This window comes from Alosa sapidissima, chromosome 2 (genome assembly GCF_018492685.1).
Source record: "Alosa sapidissima isolate fAloSap1 chromosome 2, fAloSap1.pri, whole genome shotgun sequence".
Lineage (NCBI taxonomy): Eukaryota > Metazoa > Chordata > Actinopteri > Clupeiformes > Clupeidae > Alosa > Alosa sapidissima.
In genome coordinates, this window is record NC_055958.1 from 1,556,105 (window position 1) to 1,579,861 (window position 23,757).

The 23,757-nt window shown below is 38.1% G+C and overlaps 1 protein-coding gene across 6 annotated transcripts; it reads right to left on the reverse strand.

Annotated features, from left to right (window-relative positions):
* Window positions 1–898: 898 nt before the first annotated feature.
* Window positions 899–22,483, reverse strand: si:dkey-61p9.7 (uncharacterized protein LOC559161 homolog). Of its 6 annotated transcripts, XR_006025734.1 has the most exons (13): window positions 22,473–22,483; window positions 4,847–4,870; window positions 4,559–4,615; window positions 3,730–4,239; window positions 3,562–3,621; window positions 3,197–3,244; window positions 2,630–2,795; window positions 2,040–2,111; window positions 1,794–1,880; window positions 1,651–1,696; window positions 1,375–1,509; window positions 1,109–1,181; window positions 899–1,018 (listed from the first exon to the last, which is right to left on the reverse strand). XR_006025734.1 is itself a non-coding variant. In XM_042074457.1 (9 exons), the coding sequence occupies exons 1-8, from the start codon at window positions 3,732–3,734 to the stop codon at window positions 1,110–1,112; spliced, it is 645 nt and encodes a 214-aa protein (XP_041930391.1). In that variant the 5' UTR covers window positions 3,735–3,826; the 3' UTR covers window positions 899–1,018; window position 1,109. The 6 variants fall into 6 exon arrangements, 2 of the variants coding, with proteins under 2 accessions (XP_041930391.1, XP_041930383.1); XR_006025733.1 differs by having other exon boundaries at window positions 1,375–1,696; XR_006025732.1 differs by having other exon boundaries at window positions 1,651–1,880.
* Window positions 22,484–23,757: the final 1,274 nt, after the last annotated feature.

Consider the following 23,757-nt stretch of genomic DNA (forward strand, 5'->3'; position numbering starts at 1 on the left):
TAAGCTACTGGGATAGGATCCCCCTAAAGTTGCGAAGAATTTGAATTTTACACAACTCCCAACTGTCATAAATCACTCATGGGTTGCACCCTTCCCCCTTCACACAGTTCATGTGGATTTTTTTCACAAACTGGCTAATCTCTGAATAGCCATGTCTACTGACAAGATCATATTATGTGAGTTCATGCAAATACCATTGCACAATTAATGTAAAGCAATTTGTGATTCTCCGGTCAGGGGAGATCAAGTTGCAAGGCTGGTTCTCCATAGAGGGGTAAGCTATAGGGTTGCTGAATGCACACAATTCTCACTGATGACTTTGAAGCTGGGGCATCGGTACACACCTTGGTCTGAGATGTGCCCGAGTAACAGCTGCTGGTGGTGGCTAATTTAAGGAAAGTGCTGTTCGAACAACAAACCGGTATAGGCCTCATCACAATTGCAACATGTTTAGAGCAGAGAACCCTTTACAGATTTGTATCAAAGCCCATTTCTGTCGCTCAAAATAAAATGGCCACAAACATAAAAGTAAAACTTCTGAGATATTATATGCAGAAAGTCAAAATGCTGGGCCCCTTCGTCCCGGATTACTTAGTTTGGCTGAGTGGGCTGATATAGGAAGTCTGTTGGTTGCTCCAAACATTTCAAACATTCTTAAAACTTTTTTGAGAATGATGGCGGCTACCGTGCTCTTGGGCGCATTCAATGCTGCAGAAATATTCCTGTATCTTTCCCCAGATCTGTGTCTTGACCCAATGCTGTTTTGCAGGTCTACAGACAATTCTATCACCTTGTGGCTTTGTGTTCACTGACATACATCAACTATGAGACCTTATAGACAGACATGTGCCTCTCCTAATAATGTCCGATGAATTCATTTGGCACAGATGGACTCCAATGAAGTTGTGGAAGCATTCATTTACATAAATTTACAAGAAACTCCAAACACCTGTTTGTTTGTGGAATATTGTGTGTAGATTGATAAAAAAAAAATAATTCCATCCATTTTAAGATGAGTCTGAAACATAACAAGATATGGAAAACGTGAAAGGCTCTGAAAACATTCTGGTTGCATTGTATAGTCTTGTATGTCTGATGGATTACTCACATTATTTCACAGCTACATGACAGCCTTTCTTTTCTTCACTTGCTGTGTCTTCATGTGCCTTTTCACACTGGACCTGCTGGGTACAAAAGCACTTAATATACATGTCTTCATGTCCACCTGTTCAGATCTGTACTGTAAGATTGCATAACGCCCTCTCACAAAACAGAGGTATGGGAAAAGGGCTGGTGTACAATTGCACATACTGTAAAGACAAACAAATAAACACGGTAAGACAAACAAAAACAAACAAATAGAAACATGCTCACATCAAGACTACAAGGGAGACCATCTGTATCCCACTTCGGCAGCAGTGGTGGGTTGTGCAGAACCATCAAACAGCTCAGCCTGTACCACTTGACCAGCAGAGCAGAGACGTCTTTCTGCTCATCTTTAATAAACTCCTGTGGATTAGAAATAGTTACTATTAAATTGTAGAAAACATTTGGCATAGATACAAGTTATAATGCACAAAATGCAATAATGCACAAAATGACATTGTTGTAGTCTGACAGTCATTGCAGAATTATAAAAGATAGTTTCACCCATCTTGCTGTCTTATCCAAGTCATATGAAAATAACTGGTCCCTACTGCCTCCAAGTGGGCACAGAAGGTAAATTCATCAGAAATAATCTTGGTCAAGATGTGCCAACAGTGACAGTTTTCATCCATGTGAATGGATATTACCTGAATCATCCTGCGATGGTGAGATTCACTGCAGTTGTACAGAGCTGTCTGGAGATTGCTGAACGCAAGCTGCAGATGACCTGGTGTCTATGTTGGGGGATATCACTTTTCATTTTAGATCAAGATACAGCCCTGATATGAATAGCAGTCATTTTCATGCATAAAAACTCTAAAGCAGGCATGTAGTGTGTATTTATTTAATCTGGAGAAGGTAATATGGATAAATCATTGATATCAAATATGTACTTTATCTGGGAAAATATGTTGTAGCTCCTCTTGTTTTTTTGTTGTGTCCCGTTTTGCAATATCAAATGTCCACTAAAGAAAAGCATAATATTCAACATTATTTATCATAGCTATTCAATGTCACAAGTGGACAACTGGATGCTCCAAATAAGTATTATGGGTATTATGAGTGGTTTTTGGCTTACAGTGTCTCTCAATCAATGATAGCAGCAGAAGTCTTTACTCAGAGGTGCAAGTGCTGAGAGGTGCAAGTGCTGACTCTCTTAGAAAGCTTCAATGTCCTTGAGGAGCAATTTGGGTTGCAGTAACAGCAGCAAATACATACTGTCATGTTGTAAATATGCACAGTGTGTATAGTACACACTTGCTAACATCACAGTTGCCTTTGCCAGGTAAGTACCTATCAATCTGCTGATTGTTTTTCACCAAGATGTTTGTGTTCAAGGCTTGATTAATAAAATAAATGATCTTACAATTATTTCCACTCACAGCATGAAACCTCAGCAATGGCTGTTTTTTTCCCCTTCATCAGAAACAATAATAATTAAATCGATTTATGTTTCTGTAAGATAACACAAACAACAGATTACCTGCATTTTCACCTTCAGGGTCTTTCCCTCCAGGCTGTTTTTCTGAGAGGTTATGGATTTCAGGGCTTTTGGAAACTCCTTTTGCTTGAGTTGGTTCAATTCTTCCCTGAGTTCTGTTTCGCTGCATGAGTCATTAGTGTCTTCAAATGATGTTTTGGCTTTAGTTCTATCAGAGGGTTTAATGTAAAAAAACAAACAGAACAACAACAAAAAAAAACATTAAACAGTGTGAACCACCTAGATAAATGAACAAGTTTTTAGGTCTTTGAAAGTTGAATGTGTAGATTGTCCTACAGCAGGGATGGATTACTGCACGGGCCTACCGGGCCCAGGCCCAGGGGCCCAAAGGGGTCAGGGGGCCCTGAAGCCCAAGCCATTGCATGGAATCATTGCCTCAATATCAACAAATCAGGATGTAGGCTATGAATCTGATTGAATTTAGTATTGGCCATACCCAAAATGCACCAGAATACAGGAAATCACATCAAACAAGTTAAAACATTTCTGGGGGAGGACCCCCAAATCCCCCCTCTCACATATGCGACATGTCCTACAGTGCAAACATACCTTTCATGTATAGGCCTATTTTCTGTGGGAATCTGTAGAATCTTTGCTCTAAAAGCAGAACATTGAAATTAATTCAACATTGCTAAATGTTCCTATTGGAAAAAGTCTTAAACAATGTGAACTTACTAATAACAAACAATTCCTCATAATAGTTATTTAATTCTCATTTGAGAAATCAGAGTAGATAAATCAATATCAAAATCAGATTCTACTTCTACTCATGCTGTTAAGCGTATCATTCATAATCTGTCATTTCTTGAATAGCTGGCTGCCGAAATGTAGTTACTTATAGTTTAAAGTTAGTTATGGTTTAAAGAGGAAGAAGTATGCAGCTACTAATCCTCTTCTGAATATCTACAACTTACAGTTGTTTAAAATTGTGTCCACAGTCCTGACATGATTGATGAACATCTGTTTCCGAAGATCTAGAGAGGAGAGTATGGTCATTATCACACATCATCAATGCTAACGTCCTTGCATGAAATAAATAATCTTGACACTTGAATGGTAGTTTGACATTTCCTGTGTCTCACCTCATATAAAAGTTTTCAGAACACCTGTATCAGCAAAAAATATATATGTAATTAACATATCACATACAGTTTGTACCACGCCTTGCAGGGAGTGTACAGATTATTAGAAACAATAAAGTGTTTGCATATTAAATTCACTGTTTAAATGAGTCCATTCATCTTACTTTAGGACTGCATAATTCACTCTAAAGGCCAACGCACACTGGCAGTGTCTAGGGTACATCAAGTGACGCCAAAGTTTGGAACTCTTAGAATTACTTTTAATGGAGCAAAGCCAAAAGTGGCAACGTTTAGAAAATGTTTCTATCTCTTGAGTGTCAAATCCAAAGACGCATCTGTTGTCGCCAGTGGACGTTGGCCCTAAAATGCAAAATCAGTATAGCTTACTTAAAACAAATGAGCATGGACAGCAACTATTGTTTCCTTGTAGCCGAATGAATATGTGCTAGCCAAAAAACCGCATAGTCTTATATATTGGATACTCACTTGGCCTTCAGGTAATGATGGTAACTATAAAGTAAAAAATAAAGGTAGGCTACATCGGTTTAGGTGATCTGTTTATATTCTAAGTCAACTGTGCATACTCTAGCTATATTTAGTTTATGAATTCACACTGCTGAAATATGTTTTATTGACATATTTACTGCTGAAATATGTTTTATTGACATATTCACTGCTGAAATATGTTTTATTGACATATTCAGCTTTACAGGAGCTTATAATGGTCTGACATTGTGTAATGTGGGTGGTAAAAATATTGGTTATACAATTTAGGCTACATACATTTATACAAGGCATACAAAGATGAATAAAAACATTGTGAACTTACAGTTGCACAAATCCATCATCACACTGCTGGCAAGGTGTCGTATAAGCTTGCTCTGGTCTTAAAGAAATATGTAAACTGTTTAGCATTCAGATTAAAAACCACAACATCTTTTAAGCAGAAACGCTGGTGGGAGATGTGTTAATTGCATCCTAAGTTAAACACCAACCAAAAAACTATGTCTAAAATATAATACTGTATTTGCAACAGGTAGAATGAACAACAAGTTAGTAATTTCCAAAATGCCTTTTGTTGTGTTCTACTACTGTATAGTATTGTTACACTACTCACTTATTGGCCAGGAATTCATTGTACCTGCATTTAAACCTGCATGTTCTCTGCATGCACCATTGGAAAAATGATCAGAATATACACATACTCTATCTAGCTGTCCTCTGCATGCACCACTGGAGAAATGATCAGAATATACACATACTCTATCTAGCTGTTCTCTGCATGCACCATTGGAAAAATGATCAGAATATACACATACTCTATCTAGCTATCCTCTGCATGCACCATTGGAGAAATGATCAGAATATACACATACTCTATCTAGCTGTCCTCTGCATGCACCATTGGAAAAATGATCAGAATATACACATACTCTATCTAGCTGTCCTCTGCATGCACCACTGGAGAAATGATCAAAATATACACATACTCTATCTAGCTGTTCTCTGCATGCACCATTGGAAAAATGATCAGAATATACACATACTCTATCTAGCTGTCCTCTGCATGCACCATTGGAAAAATGATCAGAATATACACATACTCTATCTAGCTATCCTCTGCATGCACCATTGGAGAAATGATCAGAATATACACATACTACAAACATACACATAGCAAAAAAAGCTTTTCAATTTTACTTGACTGTTGACTTCATAAAGCAAATTTTCAGTATATTTTGAGGTTTTGTCTGAACCATAATGAAATTCAAAACAATGCGTGGTAGATAGTTCACCATAATGAAATTCAAAACAATGCGTGGTAGATAGTTCACCTGAAGTTTTCATTCTCCTTTTTCAAGGTCTCGGTTTCGGTGGTCAGACTCTCCCTGAATGAGCAACAGTGTGTGGTCACATTATTTGCAACATTGCAACACATTATTCATGTGTCCACTCACTTAAATACCCAAATAAAACAATATTTACCTTGATGCCTTCAGTTCATTGTATCTGTGTTGAGAGAGGACAAACATTTTATCAATTGTCTAATTCGAATCTGTTTTACTATTTAAACTATGTGTTTTTGTATTGCATGGTTTATTTATGTTATTGCATCTCTTTCAAGATCCAGGGAGGCATAAATAAAAGAGTTTGCAAATCCATTAAAAAGCTTTTGTTAGACTTCAGGAGAATGGAATGCACATGAACAGTGCAAAAGGTTCAGTTTGGCAACAAAAACTCCACATTCCTCAAAAGGATAGCATTAGTCATTGTTAAGTTGCACTTGGGTTTGCCCCTGTATGTAGCTTGTCTACATTGTACTTGTTAGTCCACTAGAGGGCGATAGAGTACAAGGAGTTCCAGAGCCGTATAGATATATACGGCTCAGGAGTTCTACTTTTGACCTCTATTTGGCATGTTCTTACTTGGTAAATACATAATTTGACATGCCCTTGCCTGATATATATGTATATGTATGCATATTATGTTCATGATTACATATACAGTAGACAATATCTGTGACTCTTTTTTTGTTTGGTTACTGGTAAGTTTATTAGAGCACATTTTTGGAGACCATGTTTTATAACAAACTACAAGCTAGTTACCTGATCTTTAAATCTCCATTCTGTTTTTCCAAAGCTTTCATTGTTGCTGTTAGCTTCTCACTTTATGCCCAATTTATGGGCATAAAGTAACAATTCAATATCTATACATAGCCATCCCTTAACAATCAAAACTGTGTCAAAATCCTAAACTATAACTATGACAAAAATAAGATCATCATTAATGAATATGTAAATAAAAATCTGTCTACTATATAGCTGAAATACTGTACCTGGTTTTGAGATGTTCATTCTCTTTTTTCAGCGTTTCCAGCTCGTCACTAAAAGCACAAGAGAAAGTTAGTGAAAGTCGTTTCTTCAGATCACTTTAATCAACACACAGTAGCTTTTGACAATAGCATTGGATTTATAATTCAATTCAATGTTCAATTATAATGATCAGTACCATTAGACCATACATTATCTGAAATCACTTTACAGAGCTCAATGCCTGAGGCACAACATGTCAAAGTCAAAGTCAGCTTTATTGTCAATTTCATGTACCGGACATACAGAAGAATAAAGAAAACATGTCTCTCTATGGCAGGGGTCTCAAACTCAAATGAGCTGGGGGCCAATTCTGCCAACGTCATCTGATTGGAGGGCCGGCTATTTCTGAAAATGCAATGTTCTTTTTTTCAAATACCACACAAAACTGCAAACAGAAAGTGCAAGTGTTTTTATCTAGTTTTAGACACCTGTGCTAGCAACCTTAGCTTATAAATAAAATAATGATAAAATAAATATTAATACAAATTATAAAATAAATGAAAAACATAAAAACAGGTATGTGTGTGTGTTTCACACCAAATAAAAATATTTCCTCTCATAACTTTTTTAAACCTGGCAAACTAGGCATCAGGGTTAAGAAAGCCATTGCCAACACCATTGGATTTTTATATCAAAATGTCAAAAGGCCATGGCTTGAAAGTGGTCAGAGATAAAGTCCTACTGTAAATGTAAAAATCTTTGAGTAAAACAAAAGTTTATGAAGGGGGTAAATTTACCCATGTAATTTGTCACTGGATGGCAAGCACCTCAAATTATGCACCTTTCAGTAAATACTGGATGAACATATTTAAGCAGGTTTACTTTCCTTTTTTCATATTACCCACATAACAAATTAACAGGGTAATGTTGTGGTTTAGTAATAGATTACTACAATATAGGCCTACAATAAAGTATTCTGGTCAAACAGTTCCTATCTGCAGTACCCAGAAGTTTGCATCATATTGCGGGTGACTTTGTAGTTCTTTAGAGCCCTATTTCTACTAGCCCTGCTGTCTGTACCACATCCATTACGGACACTATCACGATTACCACTGCAACCTCCAAGCTATGTTGGGCAGAGGGTCGAAACAAGCATGGTATGCTTAGTGGACACCGTTGTATACACGCACCTCCATTCACAGACGCACCGTGACTATCACTGTCATAGACGATCGATCATAATCTCCAAAAGGATATTCTCCTTCAGAATTAGAATAGGTGAATAACATAGCTTACCTAAGACTTAATCACACGTGAACGTTTTTCAACATTTGGTGTAGGCCTATTTCTGCTTCAATTCCTGCAACACTAATGGCCTGCATCGCTTCCGCGTCATTACATATGCACGTCTTTGTGTTTCTCGCGTGTAATACAAGTATTTCCTGAAAACTTTGCGCAGCGATTTTGGGTTTGAATCAAGCTCTGGATGTCTTGCACATAGTGGAGCAGAGTAGGCCTACAAATGAGATGTCACCGTACCTGGATCTATCGTCTATTTTAATCAGTATCGTTGTTTGTCGCAATTAATAGCCTCAAGGGCCGGATTACATTATTATTTTGTCATACGTCGCGGGCCGGAATTGGGCAGGACGCGGGCCGGATTTGGCCCGCGGGCCGGGTGTTTGAGACCCCTGCTCTATGGCAATAGTAAACTCCCTTATAACAGGAAGAAACCTTGAAGGATGTGCATGCACAACGTAAATCTTTCTTTTTAATTATGAATGTTTCTTACTTGAGAATTATTGAATGGTGGAATTGAGTGCACCCATTGTATGTGTGCTGTGTGCTCCTGCCACTCAAAGACACAGGTGGGAGATTGGAAAGGTGTACCAGCGCCTACCTGCTTGTCATCACCTTCAGGGCTGCTGTGGGATCAGGACCCTGGGCCCTCTCCTCAGAGTACATTTCCCTCCTTGGTTCCACAACGCTTCTCAGTGGCTGGGCAGTTGTCACTGATGTCTCCTTGCCCATTGGCCACTGCTCCCGGTCCCTCCTGGTCCAGTCACGGCTGAGGGTCCCCTGCTGTGGCTCGTCCTCTAGACTAATCCCCGATATGCCATAGGTCTGCTGCAGGTGTCGCAGGCTAGCAGGTTCCCCTTGCTGCTTGTGTACCATGCTGGGTTCTATGTGAGAGTTGTGTGACGTCCGGTTCTGAGATGGTGTGGTCAGAAACGCAGATGGAGTAAAGGCCTCACCGTATCCTCCACACTTTGCCTTTCCTTGGTGTGTTCGGAGGCCTTGGTAAGTCGTTACATTAGACCACCCGCACTGGCATCTCCTGAAAACTTTTTGCTGGTCGTTTGCCATGGTGATTGGAGTCTTTTTGATAGACTGGAATGTGTAAGAAAGAAAGCCAGTTTCAGTACAAAGCACAGAGCACCCAAGTCACTCAAACAACTTGAAAAGTTGTATCTTGGAGGAGTGAAGGATTGGCGGTGAATTAAAGTCAAAGCAGATCATTCGGCTATATTTTAGTCAGTGTTTAAACCCAGGAGTAAGTGTAATGTTATAAAGAAATTACATGAAAAACAAAACACTAGGCCTACACAACAAGTTTTGAAAGCCCTCCTGTGGTTTTCTTTTTCTTTAGGCTGATAATATCATCCTGGATACACTGATCTTCACAAGCAGTAGCTCTACTCTCGCTTCACTTAAATCTTACAACTTACTAACACATATATAGTTAAAATCAGTTAATCTCTGTCTGGTGTGAAAGGTTTAATGATAGTAAAACTACCATGAGCAATTTCAGTCAGATTACTTAATATTTTATGTTTTCCCTTATGGCTTATTTGCCTTATTGCTCATTTCATACATTTCCATTCATTTAAACAGAGGTGGAAAAAGTACGAAAATATTGTACTCAAGTAAAAGTACCAATACCTTGATGAAATATTACTCAAGTACAAGTTAAAATACCGATCTGAAAATGTACTTAAGTAAAAGTAAAAAGTAGTTCATTTAAAATGTACTTTAAGTAAAAGTTACTTAGTTACTTTTTTTATGGGGGGGGGGGGGGGGGGGGGGGTACCAGAACAACCAGTTTTACCAGAGACTTTCTAATGAGGAGATACAGCACTCAAAAAATCCTCCATAGTAATGCATGGGGTTAGTCAGTTGTATACAAAATATCACAACCCTTCCGCAGCAAAACGTTGACATGTGAATACATTGAGCCAATCATGTGGTGTGTTGTAAAATACATTGAGTGCCATCGTGCCAATCATCTGTTGTGATCTCGCTGCTGGAGCAAGATTGGTGTCGTGAAGCCTTACGCACACGCATTTCTGCCGAAATAGATGCACGATAAGTGCCCAAAAAGTTTTGCAATATGGCCGCCGAGTGGAGTGGAGGTACTTGCCTGAAAAGGACTTTGGTCCTAGCTCGAGTTGCTGCAGCCAGCAGCTAAGGCAGCCATGTTCATGCTCCTAGTGTGTAGCGCTGTAGCTGCAGCAACTCGAGCTAGGTAAAACCGATTGTTTCAGTTTTGTTCATACCGACAGTACTCGGTGACGTTGAGAAATGGAGATCTATGTGAAAAATCACCGGAGTTCTCCTTTAAGTTTGAGCAGTAGTTGATTTTCAAAGTTAGTTGCACTCATCCTTGCGTCGCTTTGCAATGAACAGTAATCCAGCACAACTGAAAAGCCCCTCACAGGCAGCTGAGGCAGGCAGGCTAATGTTGAGTTGCAGAGAGTTTTTTTATATTTGGAAATGAGCAGAAGGTTCAGCAGATTAAAGGGGTGTCGAACTAGGGGGGAGAGTGGGAAGTATAGGGCCCCAATGGAGGAGAGGGCCCTTGAAAAGTGGAATACAGGGGGCACAACATTTTCACCAGGCATTAATAACTCAGGTAATCCACACATAAAAAATCCAAACAACTCCATAAGTAGTCATGTGTAATGAAGTGGAATAACACAGGGAAAAAGTATTGAACAAGCTAAGAAAAAGCACTAAGGCAAGGAAAGGGAAGGAACGAGCTGGAATCTGTAAGTAGTTAGAGTAGTTATCCTTTCTATCTGTGCAAATTAATATAAGCTTGGTTAGTAGCCTACATATTGATGGGCTATAAAAAGGTTTTTCATTACCAAGGTGTCACACAAGAAACATTTCATGATGGATAAAAGCAAAAAGCTCTCCCAAGACCTTTGCAACCTTATTGTTGCAAAACATATCAATGAAACTGGTTACAGATGCATTTCAAAACTTCAGAATCTTCAGTAAGCAGCATGGGAGCCATTATCTGCAAGTGGAAGAAACATCACTGCATCATCAACCGGCCACGCAATATTTCTGACCAGGGAGTCAGAAGGATAGTCAATTCCAAGAGCCAAGGACCACTCGGAAAAAGCTCCAGAAAGACTTGAAGGCAGCCAATTCAATTAAATTCAATTAAACAGTTCTGGAAGTAACTAAATATCAGGATTCACAAGAGGGACCCCTGGAATCTGTTTAGAACAATGGACCAAAATCACACCTGATACTGTGACTAATACCTTTTGTCATACAGGAAATGTCTTGAAGCTGTCTAAAGGCTTTTCCACAAAGTATTGAAGAAATTTCAGTAGGCAAGTTCAATACTTTTTTCCTGTGTCATTCCACTTTAATACACATAACTCTTATGTTTTGGATTTTTTATATGTGTGTTAATATAATGTGTGGTGAACATTTCGAATAGACTCACTGGAAGTTTAAGTTAATTACTGAAAATATATATGACTATATGTCCACCATATATTTATTTTACCTGAATATTTTAACTTCAAAATTAAATGTCAAAATGAATGTCAGACGAAATTTAAAGTTTGACTGACTGGATTCTGTATACAAAACAGTGAAAACTGTCTAAGGTCACTCTCACTCTCCCTTGCCAAAGAGCTAAATGGTTTAGTCCGCCTTCACGATTCATAAGGTAGTCTATCTTTTGTTTATTTAGTTGAGCATCGCTAGTAGTGGACCGCTAATTGTTGTGCTGCTGGTGCAATGTCTTTCTCCAAGAAAGCCAAGTCAGGTTATTAAAAAGAGAGACATCAAAACGAGGGGAAACAACTGCTAATAAACTTCTTTCCAAAGAAAGGTGAGCACAAACGTCAAAACACGAAATCCCATGGTGTTTGCTTGAATATCTCCGCTCTCATTAGTGCTAAAACGAACTGAGACAACCCATTGAAATAGCGGAAAATACACTTTCATAGGTTAGGCTACACATGTAATCTGATGCATTTTGTTATCCAGCTCCATCTCCCATCACTTTCAGAAAGACTGCATGGCGCCAGCTTGATTCATGTCCTGCTGTAGGCTACATGCTGATCATTATCACTAGGCTAGTGGTTTAGGGCGGGATTACTTTTCTCTCCCTTTCTGTTTTCGTTAGTCTTAACTTTTTTTGTTTACTCAAGTAACGGATGGGATTTTTGATGTAGCGAAGTACAATACTTCGCTCAAAATGTAATCAAGTAAAATTTAAAATACCGATTTTATAAACTACTTAAAAAATACAACATACACAGAAAAACTACTCAATACAGTAACGTGAGTAAATGTATTTCGTTACTTTCCACCTCTGCATTTAAAAATCGATGTTTGTCAGCTAAATTTAGCTTATTCCACTCTTGTTCTGCCAACTCTCACTTCTTGGTTTCATGCCAGATGGAAGAGAAACGAAACAGAAAATACACTAGTATCTCAGACCATTGAAAAGCATATACCTCTATCTCTGATCGTTGAAAAGCATATATCTCTATCTCTGATCGTTGTCCATATGGTTTCAGGAATCCTTTAAATAGCTCTTGATTTTGGCTGTTGATGAAGTTTTATTTCAGTTCATTGTGCAAGTGCCATGGACTTTGAGGCTTGTTTTAAACTCACGGGTATGATACTGTCTGCTCACTGCTCTGAGTGTAACGCCCTCTCTGCTCTCATGGGCTGGGCTAGTGAAACACATGCAGCGGAGCCTATGTGTAAACAAGCCTGATCGGGTGCCGTGGTCTCATTTAAAAGCACAGGCATTTAAAATACCCGGTAACACTTTACTTGCCCGTGGATTTTGAAGGGTACAGCTCCATAGACCTCCATTCATTCTGCACTTATTCGTGAGTGCCCTCAACAAGTACGGGAACTGCAACCAGTTCAGAAACCGGAAGTTTTCCGAAAGTGGAGGTTCTCCCCTTATTACACATTCTCTGATACTGTCAAGTGTAACCAAACACCCCGGTTTATTACACAGTCATGGGGAAATGCTGCTCGATTTCATTTGTAGAGAGGTTGCCATTGCCACAGATATCCAACTGTCAGGAGCCTATTCCTTTAAAAAAATGTGATGTGTTAACTTTTGTGTTAACTATTATGAATTAAAAGCTAAATGAGATGAAACATGTATAGGGGAGACCGGGTATGGTTGTAACACATTTTTCTTCAGCACCTAAAACTACCATTTCTTTTAAAGCTACAGTTCTGGAAATTTTTGGCAAAGTACCCACATTTGTCTACTACAAGTGGCAACCATTTAAATCTCTTCAACTATATTACAGAATTTGTGAGATTATGACAAATACAGTGTGTACCTTTGTTACACCTATTGGGGTAGATTGTAACAGGTAAAAAAATGCAGAATAACAATGGAATTCCATTTGATATACTGATTTATTGCATAAACAGGGTACACAGGGTGTGAAAATAGATTCACCAACATATTGTATACCATACAATCCTTTCTTCACATAGAGAATGGAGATCATATTAACGTTTTAAACTAAATATAAAAACCACAACGTTTATACTTTTGTGTGTGTATGTATTTGTGTCTCTCATGGAAAGAGAGAGAGGGCTGAACAGTTACACACACAAAGATGAAATTAAACAGACATTAAATGGGTCTACTAGCCCCATTCCACAGGTTGTAACATATTCAAAAAATGTGTTACAACCTACCCCACCACTGTCATCCATTGTTTAGCTAGCTGTATTAGCATGGTGCTTTGACATTAGCAAGAGAGAGCTACACCATTCTTTACTAGAGAAATTATAGTTTGACCTGATGTAACTCATACAACTGTATCTACAATGGTAAAAGCACTAGAAAAAAATAAATCTAAAAAAAAAAAGTTACTTTCTTACCTCAGATGTTGAATTTTTCTCCTTACTCCGGGATAAATGGCACTAACAACTTGAAAATGTCCATGTGTGATCGTTAAGGAAGTCTGAGGAGTCAGAAACTGTCACATGGCTCATATCTTATCCCTGATTGGTGGAATTGGTGATGTTACAACTCTCCCCATGTTACAACCATACCCGGTCTCTTACTATCCTACTATTCAACTTATACAGCATTCGTGACAAGCTGTTTTTATAGACATTGTCATATTCAATTATATTCCAGTTCATGTTTCCTCCATGATTAAATCAGTATCATAAACCACCAAACAACAAGTTTTAAAAGCCTTCCTGTGGTCCCTTATGGCTTTCTCATATATCATACATTTCAATCAGTCATTTCCATGCAGTAATTATTGATTTAAAGGCAATGTTAAAGGCAAATGATTGTTTGTCAGCTAAACAAGGCCTCTGCTCTTGCTTGTTCTGCCTGCTCTCGTTTTCTGGTTTCATGCCAGATACAAGAGAAAGGAAACCGAAAGGAAAGAAATGTTTCACACAAATGAGAAGTGTACCTCACAGCAGTAGACTCCTAGGCGGATCCGCCGCGGAGTCCTTTTGCTGTGTGGGGTACCTCTAAGTGTACCTCTATCTAAGTGTACCTCTATCTATCTAAGTGTACCTCTATCTATCTAAGTGTACCTCTATCTAAGTGTACCTCTATCTATTATGTATTGTTGTCCATGTTATTTCAATAATCCTTTCAATAATTCTTGATTTTGGTTCTTGGTGAAGTTTAAATTCAGAGAGACTGGCGGGTTTTGGCTTTACGGTTGTGAGGGTTATGTTGCCTTGCCCTACCCTCAGGTCACTGATCAGTGTTGACGCCCGCGCTGCTCTTGTGGGACATGCAGCAGAGCCTGTATGAGCCTGCCTGGTCTCATTGTCATTGCCACACTGTTTCCCAGAAATCATAAGACCTGTGAGGAAGTTGGAACAAGTTCTTTTAACGATGTGTGGTGTGTTAACAGGCTTAGCAAGTATACCATTAATATTAGAGGGCAGAAGGAAATAATACATGCATGCTGTGTAAAAGTGAGACGCTAAAGCTAAATGAAACAACGCATGTATGTCATTATCTTACCATTCATCTGACTTATTCAAAATTCATTACAACCTGTCAAAGACAATTTCAGTCAGAGTGTTATTGTCATATAGGTTGCTACTGAGGACCAAGAACACAAAACACACACACACACACACACACACACACACACATTGCATTTATATAGCGCTTTTCAGGGCACTCAAAGCACTTCACAATGAAGGGGGAACCTCATTAACCACCACCAAAGACACTGAGTTAAGGTTCAACTAATGACATGTGCTCATGAATCCCACAGACTTGTTAATATGGTATGCTGTTACAATGGAATGAGGAAACAGAGGAAAGGTATATTATAGTTGTGCTTGTCCATCTCAGTCATTGAATACAGTTGAGACAGAAGAATCAGTAGCAAATGTACCTTGAGGACAATGATGCACCAATACAGCAAGGCCACACAAGGTGTCACACAATACACATTTCAGAGATTAATCTGTTTGGAGTTCAGAGGCGACAGATTGATGAATAGTTTATTCACATCAACAGGAATTACAAGATTAGTAATCTGTATTTTAACTATATAAAAACTGATTTTAACTATATATGTGTTAGTAAGTTGTAAGATTTAAGTGAAGCGAGAGTAGAGCTACTGCTTGTGAAGATCAGTGTATCCAGGATGATATTATCAGCCTAAAGAAAAAGAAAACCACAGGAGGGCTTTCAAAACTTGTTGTGTAGGCCTAGTGTTTTGCTTTTCATGTAATTTCTTTATAACATTACACTTACTCCTGGGTTTAAACACTGACTAAAATATAGCCGAATGATCTGCTTTGACTTTAATTCACCGCCAATCCTTCACTCCTCCAAGATACAACTTTTCAAGTTGTTTGAGTGACTTGGGTGCTCTGTGCTTTGTACTGAAACTGGCTTTCTTTCTTACACATTCCAGTCTAATTTAGTGTATACATAAGGCCTAAGACTTTACTGTATATCAGACCACAGTCAAGGGCGTAGGTTTGGTCTCAGCTTTGGTGGGGACACATCCACAACTCCTGTTGTCACGATACCAACATTATTGTTTCAATACCAATAGGAAGTGAAGAATCTCAATTTCGATACTATTGCGATTTTTTAAAAATTTGATTTGGTTTGTGTGATTTGTGAGATAATTCACATCAGTGGCAATCATAGAATTTGATTGACCCTCCACACACACACACACACACATTGAAAGTGATGGTTGTCATAGGTTTCTTTTTCAAATTTTGGAATTCATATAAACTATACATTTATATTGATAATTATGTATAGTATTTTATGATCTGCATGATTACTAATAGCTAAACATATTTAGTAATTCGATTACATCATATTGATATTTAAATTATTAGGCTACACTTGTCTATATCATCACATTTGGTGTGTAAATCTAATTGAGTGCCTGTAACTTTAAGAGGAACGTGAATGCTGAAAAATAGTTTCACAAGTGCAAGGATATGTGGATTAAATTCATCATGTTCGCTATGTCATTAGATAAAATAAATGTTCAAAAAACTAACAAGTCAAAGAAAATCTTTCTGGGATAAGATCATAGAAGAGATAAGTGTCTCGCATTGTTCATTTCTATGAGTATGGAAATGCACCAGTTTATCTTTTATTTCTTTGCATTGTGCAGGCTACATTCACAAATACATTAGCCTACATAAACAGAATATACGAACAGGAAAATGTCTCGGATCCATTGTTTATTGCTACTGCAAGATTGGTAGCCCAATACGTTAGACCGGCACATCCGGGAACTTGACTCGTGACAAACGTTCCCGCCCCTTTCGGGGGGAAAACAAACAACCCCTCTCATTAACTCCAACGCAAATTATGGTCAATAAACGTAATTCGTACAGAAATCGCAGGAGTAAATAATAACAAAAAATACCACAAATCAATATGATCACTCAATACATAACCACTTTGCCGGTCGTTGACCGTGAAAGATACCTACAAAAGCTTAATTCAATTAATATAAAAACATGTCCCTTCAGTCTCCCGAGTACGAAGTGGTGCAACAACCCCACTCAGTGACCAGAAATATACGGTCTTCTCTTCTTTTTCTTTTTACAATTTTCTTCTATGAGGATTTTTTTTGAGGACATGGTAGGCAAAAGAAACTCAGGGAGGGGTTCTTAGCTGTGTGGTTGGTACATCAACCGGTTCACTCTGGCTTGTTCTGAGGGAATGTTTTCCCCTCAAAAGGGGCATGGCGCAAACATCCTGCTCTGTGTGACGCGAGTCCGGTTGTAAGTATTAGCCTAACAGTCAGTGACGGTGACTTGTAGCCTGTGTGACTGTCCGTGCGGCACACCCTTATTCAACATGACTCCTAACTTTGGTTGAAAGATTACAGAAGCTAGGTTCGCTGTGACAATATCCTGGCTAATATCCTAACAGCTAATGCTATTTTACACAGTAAAATCCGCATTTGAAAGCCTGGTCACCAGTTGCCAGTTTGTATGGCTAATTATTTTGCCTATACTGCAATGAAAAAGCTTCGTATTTTTGGGTGGCATAGCTGCTCTACAAACCACAAAAGGGGCAAACATGTACATGCTGAAGGGCAAATGGAATATCACAATACTCTGGCCTTTTATGGGATAGGTATTGGCAGACAGCCCTAACTTACCGTTGTCGTTGACCCGCTCGCTTGACTGCCGGTGCAAACAAGTACAGTAGCCTGACACTCTCCGTGCGTGTAGGCCTACTGTAGCGTGCATGTCAGATAACCCTTCCCCCTCCCTCTCTGTTTTTCAGCAAATTATATGACGACGTTCTTGTAGCCTGCTGTTGTGCTGGCTGTCGGAATGATCAGCAGCACAAATAAGTTCGCTACAATATTGATGGGGACAATTTTGTCATCTTAAAATATTGATTAGGACTAGTCCTTAGCGTCCCACCCTAAGCCTACGCCCATTACCACAGTAGTAAAGCTCAACAAATAACTTCAAAACAGGCTTAAACTTGATGGCATTTTACAGGGAGTATTTTCAATATCAACATCAGTCAGTTGAATGGATGACTGCAATCAATGATTTTCTTTGACAGCTTTATTTAATTTTGTTGTTGTTGAATTAGACACAATTTGCACAATTTATTAAGGAAAGACAGCAACCAAGAGTATGGATGAATGCCAATTACATGGCAAATTATATAGCGATTTCATTGTATTGGATCTGTGGTAAATCTGTGCCATGCGGTATCACATTTTTAGAAAAGGCCTTCAGAACATGTTTGATGATGGTGGAGGTTATTGTCCAATGTTTATAACAATAACACCAAATGGTTCCTAGAGTGTTGATGAGTGTATATATTGTGAATGTGGATAAAACAGTGTGAATTTGTAATGTTAAAAGTTGCAATTGGTGAATAAACTCTTTTGAGAGGTGGATAAACTCTATTTCTGAAACTTCAGAGGTGGATAAACTGTGTTTACTTGCGTTTAGCCTCCACTACATCCCTGGGTACACCTGCTAAACAAGAACACACACACAGACAGGCACAAAAGCGCACTGAATGGGTGGGGCCAGTACAGAAAGAGCTGTGCAGACCCAGCAGGTTTGTAATACCCAGAACGAGTTTTGGAAAGAATTGACTTTCTTACAGATGAATACTAGATGTACCACATAGCTGTACATAACATGACTGCTACATGGTTTGCAATGTACTTGCCTATCCAAAGAAAATAGGCACTTACTTACTTACTGTACATCTTACTTACAAACGTATAGCTAACATACAAACCCATACATAATAAAACAAAATAATAATAATTTGTGTCTGGTGTGGAAAGTTTTAGTGTAGACAAACTGCCACTTCAGTCAGAGTTTGGAGGTTTTCCCTTATGGCTTTCTAATATCAAACATTTTAATCAATCATTTCCATACAGTAATAATTTCTTTAAAGGCAATGTTTATCAGCTAAACTTACACTCTGTCTCAAATGGCATACTTCCATCAATACACTTTAATGCGGTGCCTTGTGTGCACTGTGTGCTTATCGTGGAGTGCATGCATTTCAACAGAATAGTGTTGTCTGAAATAGAACACCAACTCTGCACTTAACGGAAATGACAATAGCAATGTTTAAATGTAACTTTATTGGTGTCCTCTATTTGACAGTGACATGGTTGTACTGTATAAAAACATGAACAGTTTATGTTATAACTTGCTTGTATTTTATCTGTAATCTGTAAAGTGTGTCTTCCACTGCTGCTGCTCCAGCTTTCTCAACTGAATATCACAAGTTTGAAAATAATCCCTCCCCTTTCAGTATGTAGCCAAGATGGGTAAAAGGGTTAGGCTGCCTTGCCCGCAGGTCACTGATCTGAGTGTTGATGCCCCTGCTCTTGTGGGACATGCAGCAGAGCCTGTATGTGAACATGCCTGTTTGGGTTTACCCTGCCTGGTCTCATTACCATTGCACACTGTTTCCCAGAAATCATATGACCTGTGAGGAACAAGTTATTTTAAGGATGTGTGGTGTGTTAACAGGTTTAACAAGTCTAACATTAATATTAGACATTGTAAGGGCAGAAGGAAATAATGCATTCATTCACTGCAATCTTTTTTTAAGACAATCTGCCCTCTGTCAAACACAATTGCATTTTCAGCTCTAAACAACACCGTTCACGTTCAAACGAGCATTTTGTTTCATTCGTCCTTTCTGGCTGACCGGGACATATAAAGCAGGAATGGGGGACGAGAGACTGAAACGTTCAAAGCAATTATGCCGGAATTGTTTCAAGGCAAACACTGAAGTGTAGCATTCGAGTTATGCTCGCATAGCACACCAATTCAAAAGTAGCCTATGTGTTTTCTGTCGGCTATGTGTCCAGCTACTATAGTCCTATAAATGAACAGAATATCAAACCGTTTTCAGTAGCCTACCACTGTTGCAGATATCACATAGGTATCCCTTACATACATGTTTGTACAATGTCAATGTTGCATATTCCAACATAAGAACTCCCTGTCTTAAACCAACGTGATATCAGCTTCAAACAAGCGGCAGCAGCCATGGTTGATGTTTTTTTTTTTTTAAAACCCGGCTTCTTCAACAGGGTGCGCTATCGTCATCATGTGAAGTCCGCTTCAAGGGTTCTGATTGGTGCCTCGATCTAGGAAAATTGGAAATGGGCTAGAATGGGTTCTTGGCCAGACGGACTTTCAGAGCGAATCTCAAATTTGCCGGAAGTACGTCTGGGTTTTTCCCAGGCTAAAATTGAATAATGAATGGACTCAAAAGTACAAGGATCAGAATGACATTTATTTTTCTTTATTGCATTTTGCATTTCACAATATCCATTCATTAGAGTGCATGAAAATGCACTCTACTGTTCTTCCTAGGCTTCTTCTTATTACAGTGCATGAAAATGCACTCTACTGTTCTTCCTAGGCTTCTTCTTATTACAGTGCATGAAAATGCACTGTACTGTTCTTCCTAGGCTTCTTATTACAGTGCATGAAAATGCACTGTACTGTTCTTCCAAGGCATTTTATTACAGTGCATGAAAATGCACTGTACTGTTCTTCCTAGGCTTCTTCTTATTCTTCTTCTTCTAACGCGTTTAATGCAGCTTCAACCGTTTAACGTAGAAACTTCATTCAAACTATGTTACGTAGGTCTTACTTAGGACATGGGTGCTATGTATTTTTCAGCTTTGTAACTTTTATACTTTTTAAACTATTAATTAAGGTGAGACACGGCAGGTGAAAACATCGTTTTTTCATGCACTGGTCAATTTCGAGATTTTGAGCTAGTATGTTACCTTAGCATGTATTCTATCACACTACTACAACAAAAAAGTCTGATTTACACATTTAGGTGTTTATTTCATTATATTGTGTATACTCGCGCCTGTATATTTCTCCTAAATTCAGCAAAAGTTAGCATTCTAACCTTGCATGCACTCCCGCGACCGTGGTCCAAAACATAACATGTGTACTACCGTTGGAAAGCTCTGTTTTTCCTGTATCACGCTATGTGATCCATATATGGACACTTCCTTTGTATCAGTAACCAATCGCGAAAGTTCAAAGGCGAGTCTAGGCTGAGAACGGAATCTCATTGGCTGTCTTTCAAGGCTGTTTTCTCAAAATGAGTTTCCGCTCACACTCTGAGCTCAAAAACTCCACTTCAGAAGCACGTACATACACCAAACTTTCTAGACTTATGCCTAACTATATGTCGAAGATTTCTACAGAGGGGTTTGTTGATATATTATTCCTAGCCTGACTTACATGACATTTTATGCCTAAAAACATGGAAAAAAGCGATTTTTTTAGGGCTAGTGACATAATTTTCTGATTTACAGGATAACAAAAGTAGATATTCATAAATCCCTCTGTAAATGTTTTCCCATCTAATATCTGAACACAATGAAAACATAATTTTGAACTTGGCTGTATCCAATGCTCAGGTTTCGTGCCTTAAAATGTATGCAAATTAGCGCATATTTAATTAGATAATGCCTAATTTGCATATGTAAACATTAAATTACAGCAAACTTGTAATACATTTTTTTCTCATATTAATGTAAGTAATCAACTGGGGAAGTTTCATAGTGATATGTGCTTGTTAAAAATGTTACCCTATTCACCTGTAGTGTCTCGCCTTAAAAACTGTTCAAAATTTCCCCATAGACTTAACATGGGCTGATGACATCACAATAGAGCCGTTAAGCAATTAGAATCCTATGGCAGGTGTTCGGGCCACCTGGATCAACTGCCAGTCTCAGGCTTTAAGCATACAAACTGGCCCTATTAAGACTACACATCCTGTTCAACTGCTTCCTCTGCCAAAAACTGTTTCAAAATAAAAGTCCTCACTATAATATTTTACTGTTAAAACAATTTAACCCTTTAAACTACTGAACTTTTTAACTGTTTAGCCATTGTAACTGTTACTTGTCATCAACTATGACTCCTACCCGCTGTAGCTAGTTAGCTAAGTTAGCTAAGTCACATGGTTAGCATAGTTAGCATGCTAGCATGTTAGCATGCTAGTTAGCATTTTTAGCAAAACTGCTTAAAATGGTTAGCTAAGTCACATGGTTAGCATAGTTAGCATGCTAGCATGTTAGCATGCTAGTTAGCATTTTTAGCAAAACCTCTTAAAATGATTAGCTAAGTTAGCTAAGTCATATGGTTAGCATAGTTAGCATGCTAGTTAGCAATTTTAGCAAAACTGCTAAAAATGATTAGCTATGTTAACTAAGTAACGTGGTTAGCATAGTTAGCATGCTAGTTAGCATAGTAACTTTGTTAACATTATTATCTTTGTTAACATAGTTAGCATAACTGCTAGCAAACATTAGAGCCATTCCAACTGTCAGTTATCGTCAACTATCTACCTAAATAATTTAACCATTTAAACTATCCACCTATTTAACTGTTCAGTCATTCCAACTATATTAAACCTCATCTACTTAGCAACCAATATAGTTTGTTTTTACTCTGTATGATATTTTACATCATATTTTTGCATTTTCATGCACTGTATTTCCTTCAGGAAATGCTTTTCTAGTTCTTATTCTTATTCTTCCGCTAACGCATTTAATGCAGCTTCAACCGTTTAACGTAGAAACTTCATTCAAACTATGTTACGTAGGTCTTACTTGGGACATGGGTGCTATGTATTTTTCAGCTTTGTAACTTTTATACTTTTTAAACTATTAATTAAAAACTGTTCAAAATTTCCCCATAGACTTAACATGGGCTGATGACATCACAATAGAGCCGTTAAGCAATTAGAATCCTATGGCAGGTGTTCGGGCCACCTGGATCAACTGCCAGTCTCAGGCTTTAAGCATACAAACTGGCCCTATTAAGACTACACATCCTGTTCAACTGCTTCCTCTGCCAAAAACTGTTTCAAAATAAAAGTCCTCACTATAATATTTTACTGTTAAACAATTTAACCCTTTAAACTACTGAACTTTTTAACTGTTCAGCCATTGTAACTGTTACTTGTCATCAACTATGACTCCTACCCACTGTAGCTAGTTAGCTAAGTTAGCTAAGTAGCATGGTTAGCATAGTTAGCATGTTAATTAGCATTTTTAGCAAAACTGCTAAAAATGATTAGCTAAGTTAGCTAAGTCACATGGTTAGCATAGTTAGCATGCTAGCATGCTAGTTAGCATTTTTAGCAAAACTGCTAAAAATGATTAGCTAAGTTAGCTAAGTCACATGGTTAGCATAGTTAGCATGCTAGCATTCTAGTTAGCATTTTTAGCAAAACTGCTTAAAATTATGAGCTAAGTCAGCTAAGTAACATGGTTAACATACTTAGCATTTTAACATTGTTAGCATGCTAGTTAGCATAGTAACTTGGTTAACATTATTATCTTTGTTAACATAGTTAGCATAACTGCTAGCAAACATTAGAGCCATTCCAAGTGTCAGTTATCGTCAACTATCTACCTAAATAATTTAACCATTTAAAGTATCCACTTATTTAACCGTTCAATCATTCCACCTATATTAAACCTTATCTACCAAGTAAATCATTTACCTATATAAACTATCCACCTATTTAACTGTTCAGTCATTCCAACTATATTAAACCTCATCTACCTAGCAACCAATATAGTTTGTTTTTACTCTGTATGATATTTGACATCATATTGTTTGCATTTTCATGCACTGTATTTCCTTCAGGAAATGCTTTTCTAGTTACAGTGCATGAAAATGCACTGTACTGTTCTTCCTAGGCTTCTTATTCTTCTGCTTATTACAGTGCATGAAAATGCACTGTACTGTTATTCCAAGGCTTTTTACAGTGCATGAAAATGCACTGTACTGTTCTTCCAAGGCTTTTTCTTCTTCTTATTCTTCTTCTTCTAACGCAGTTAATGCAGCTTAAACCGTTTAACGTAGAAACTTCATTCAAACTATGTTACGTAGG

Coding starts and splice junctions, on each gene's coding strand:
- si:dkey-61p9.7 (XM_042074449.1), bottom strand. Junction 3,245..3,561: donor GGACACAATTTTAAACAACT/GTAAGTTGTAGA, acceptor TTCTGCTTTTAG/AGCAAAGATTCTACAGATTC. Junction 1,881..2,039: donor AACATATTTTCCCAGATAAA/GTACATATTTGA, acceptor CCCCCAACATAG/ACACCAGGTCATCTGCAGCT.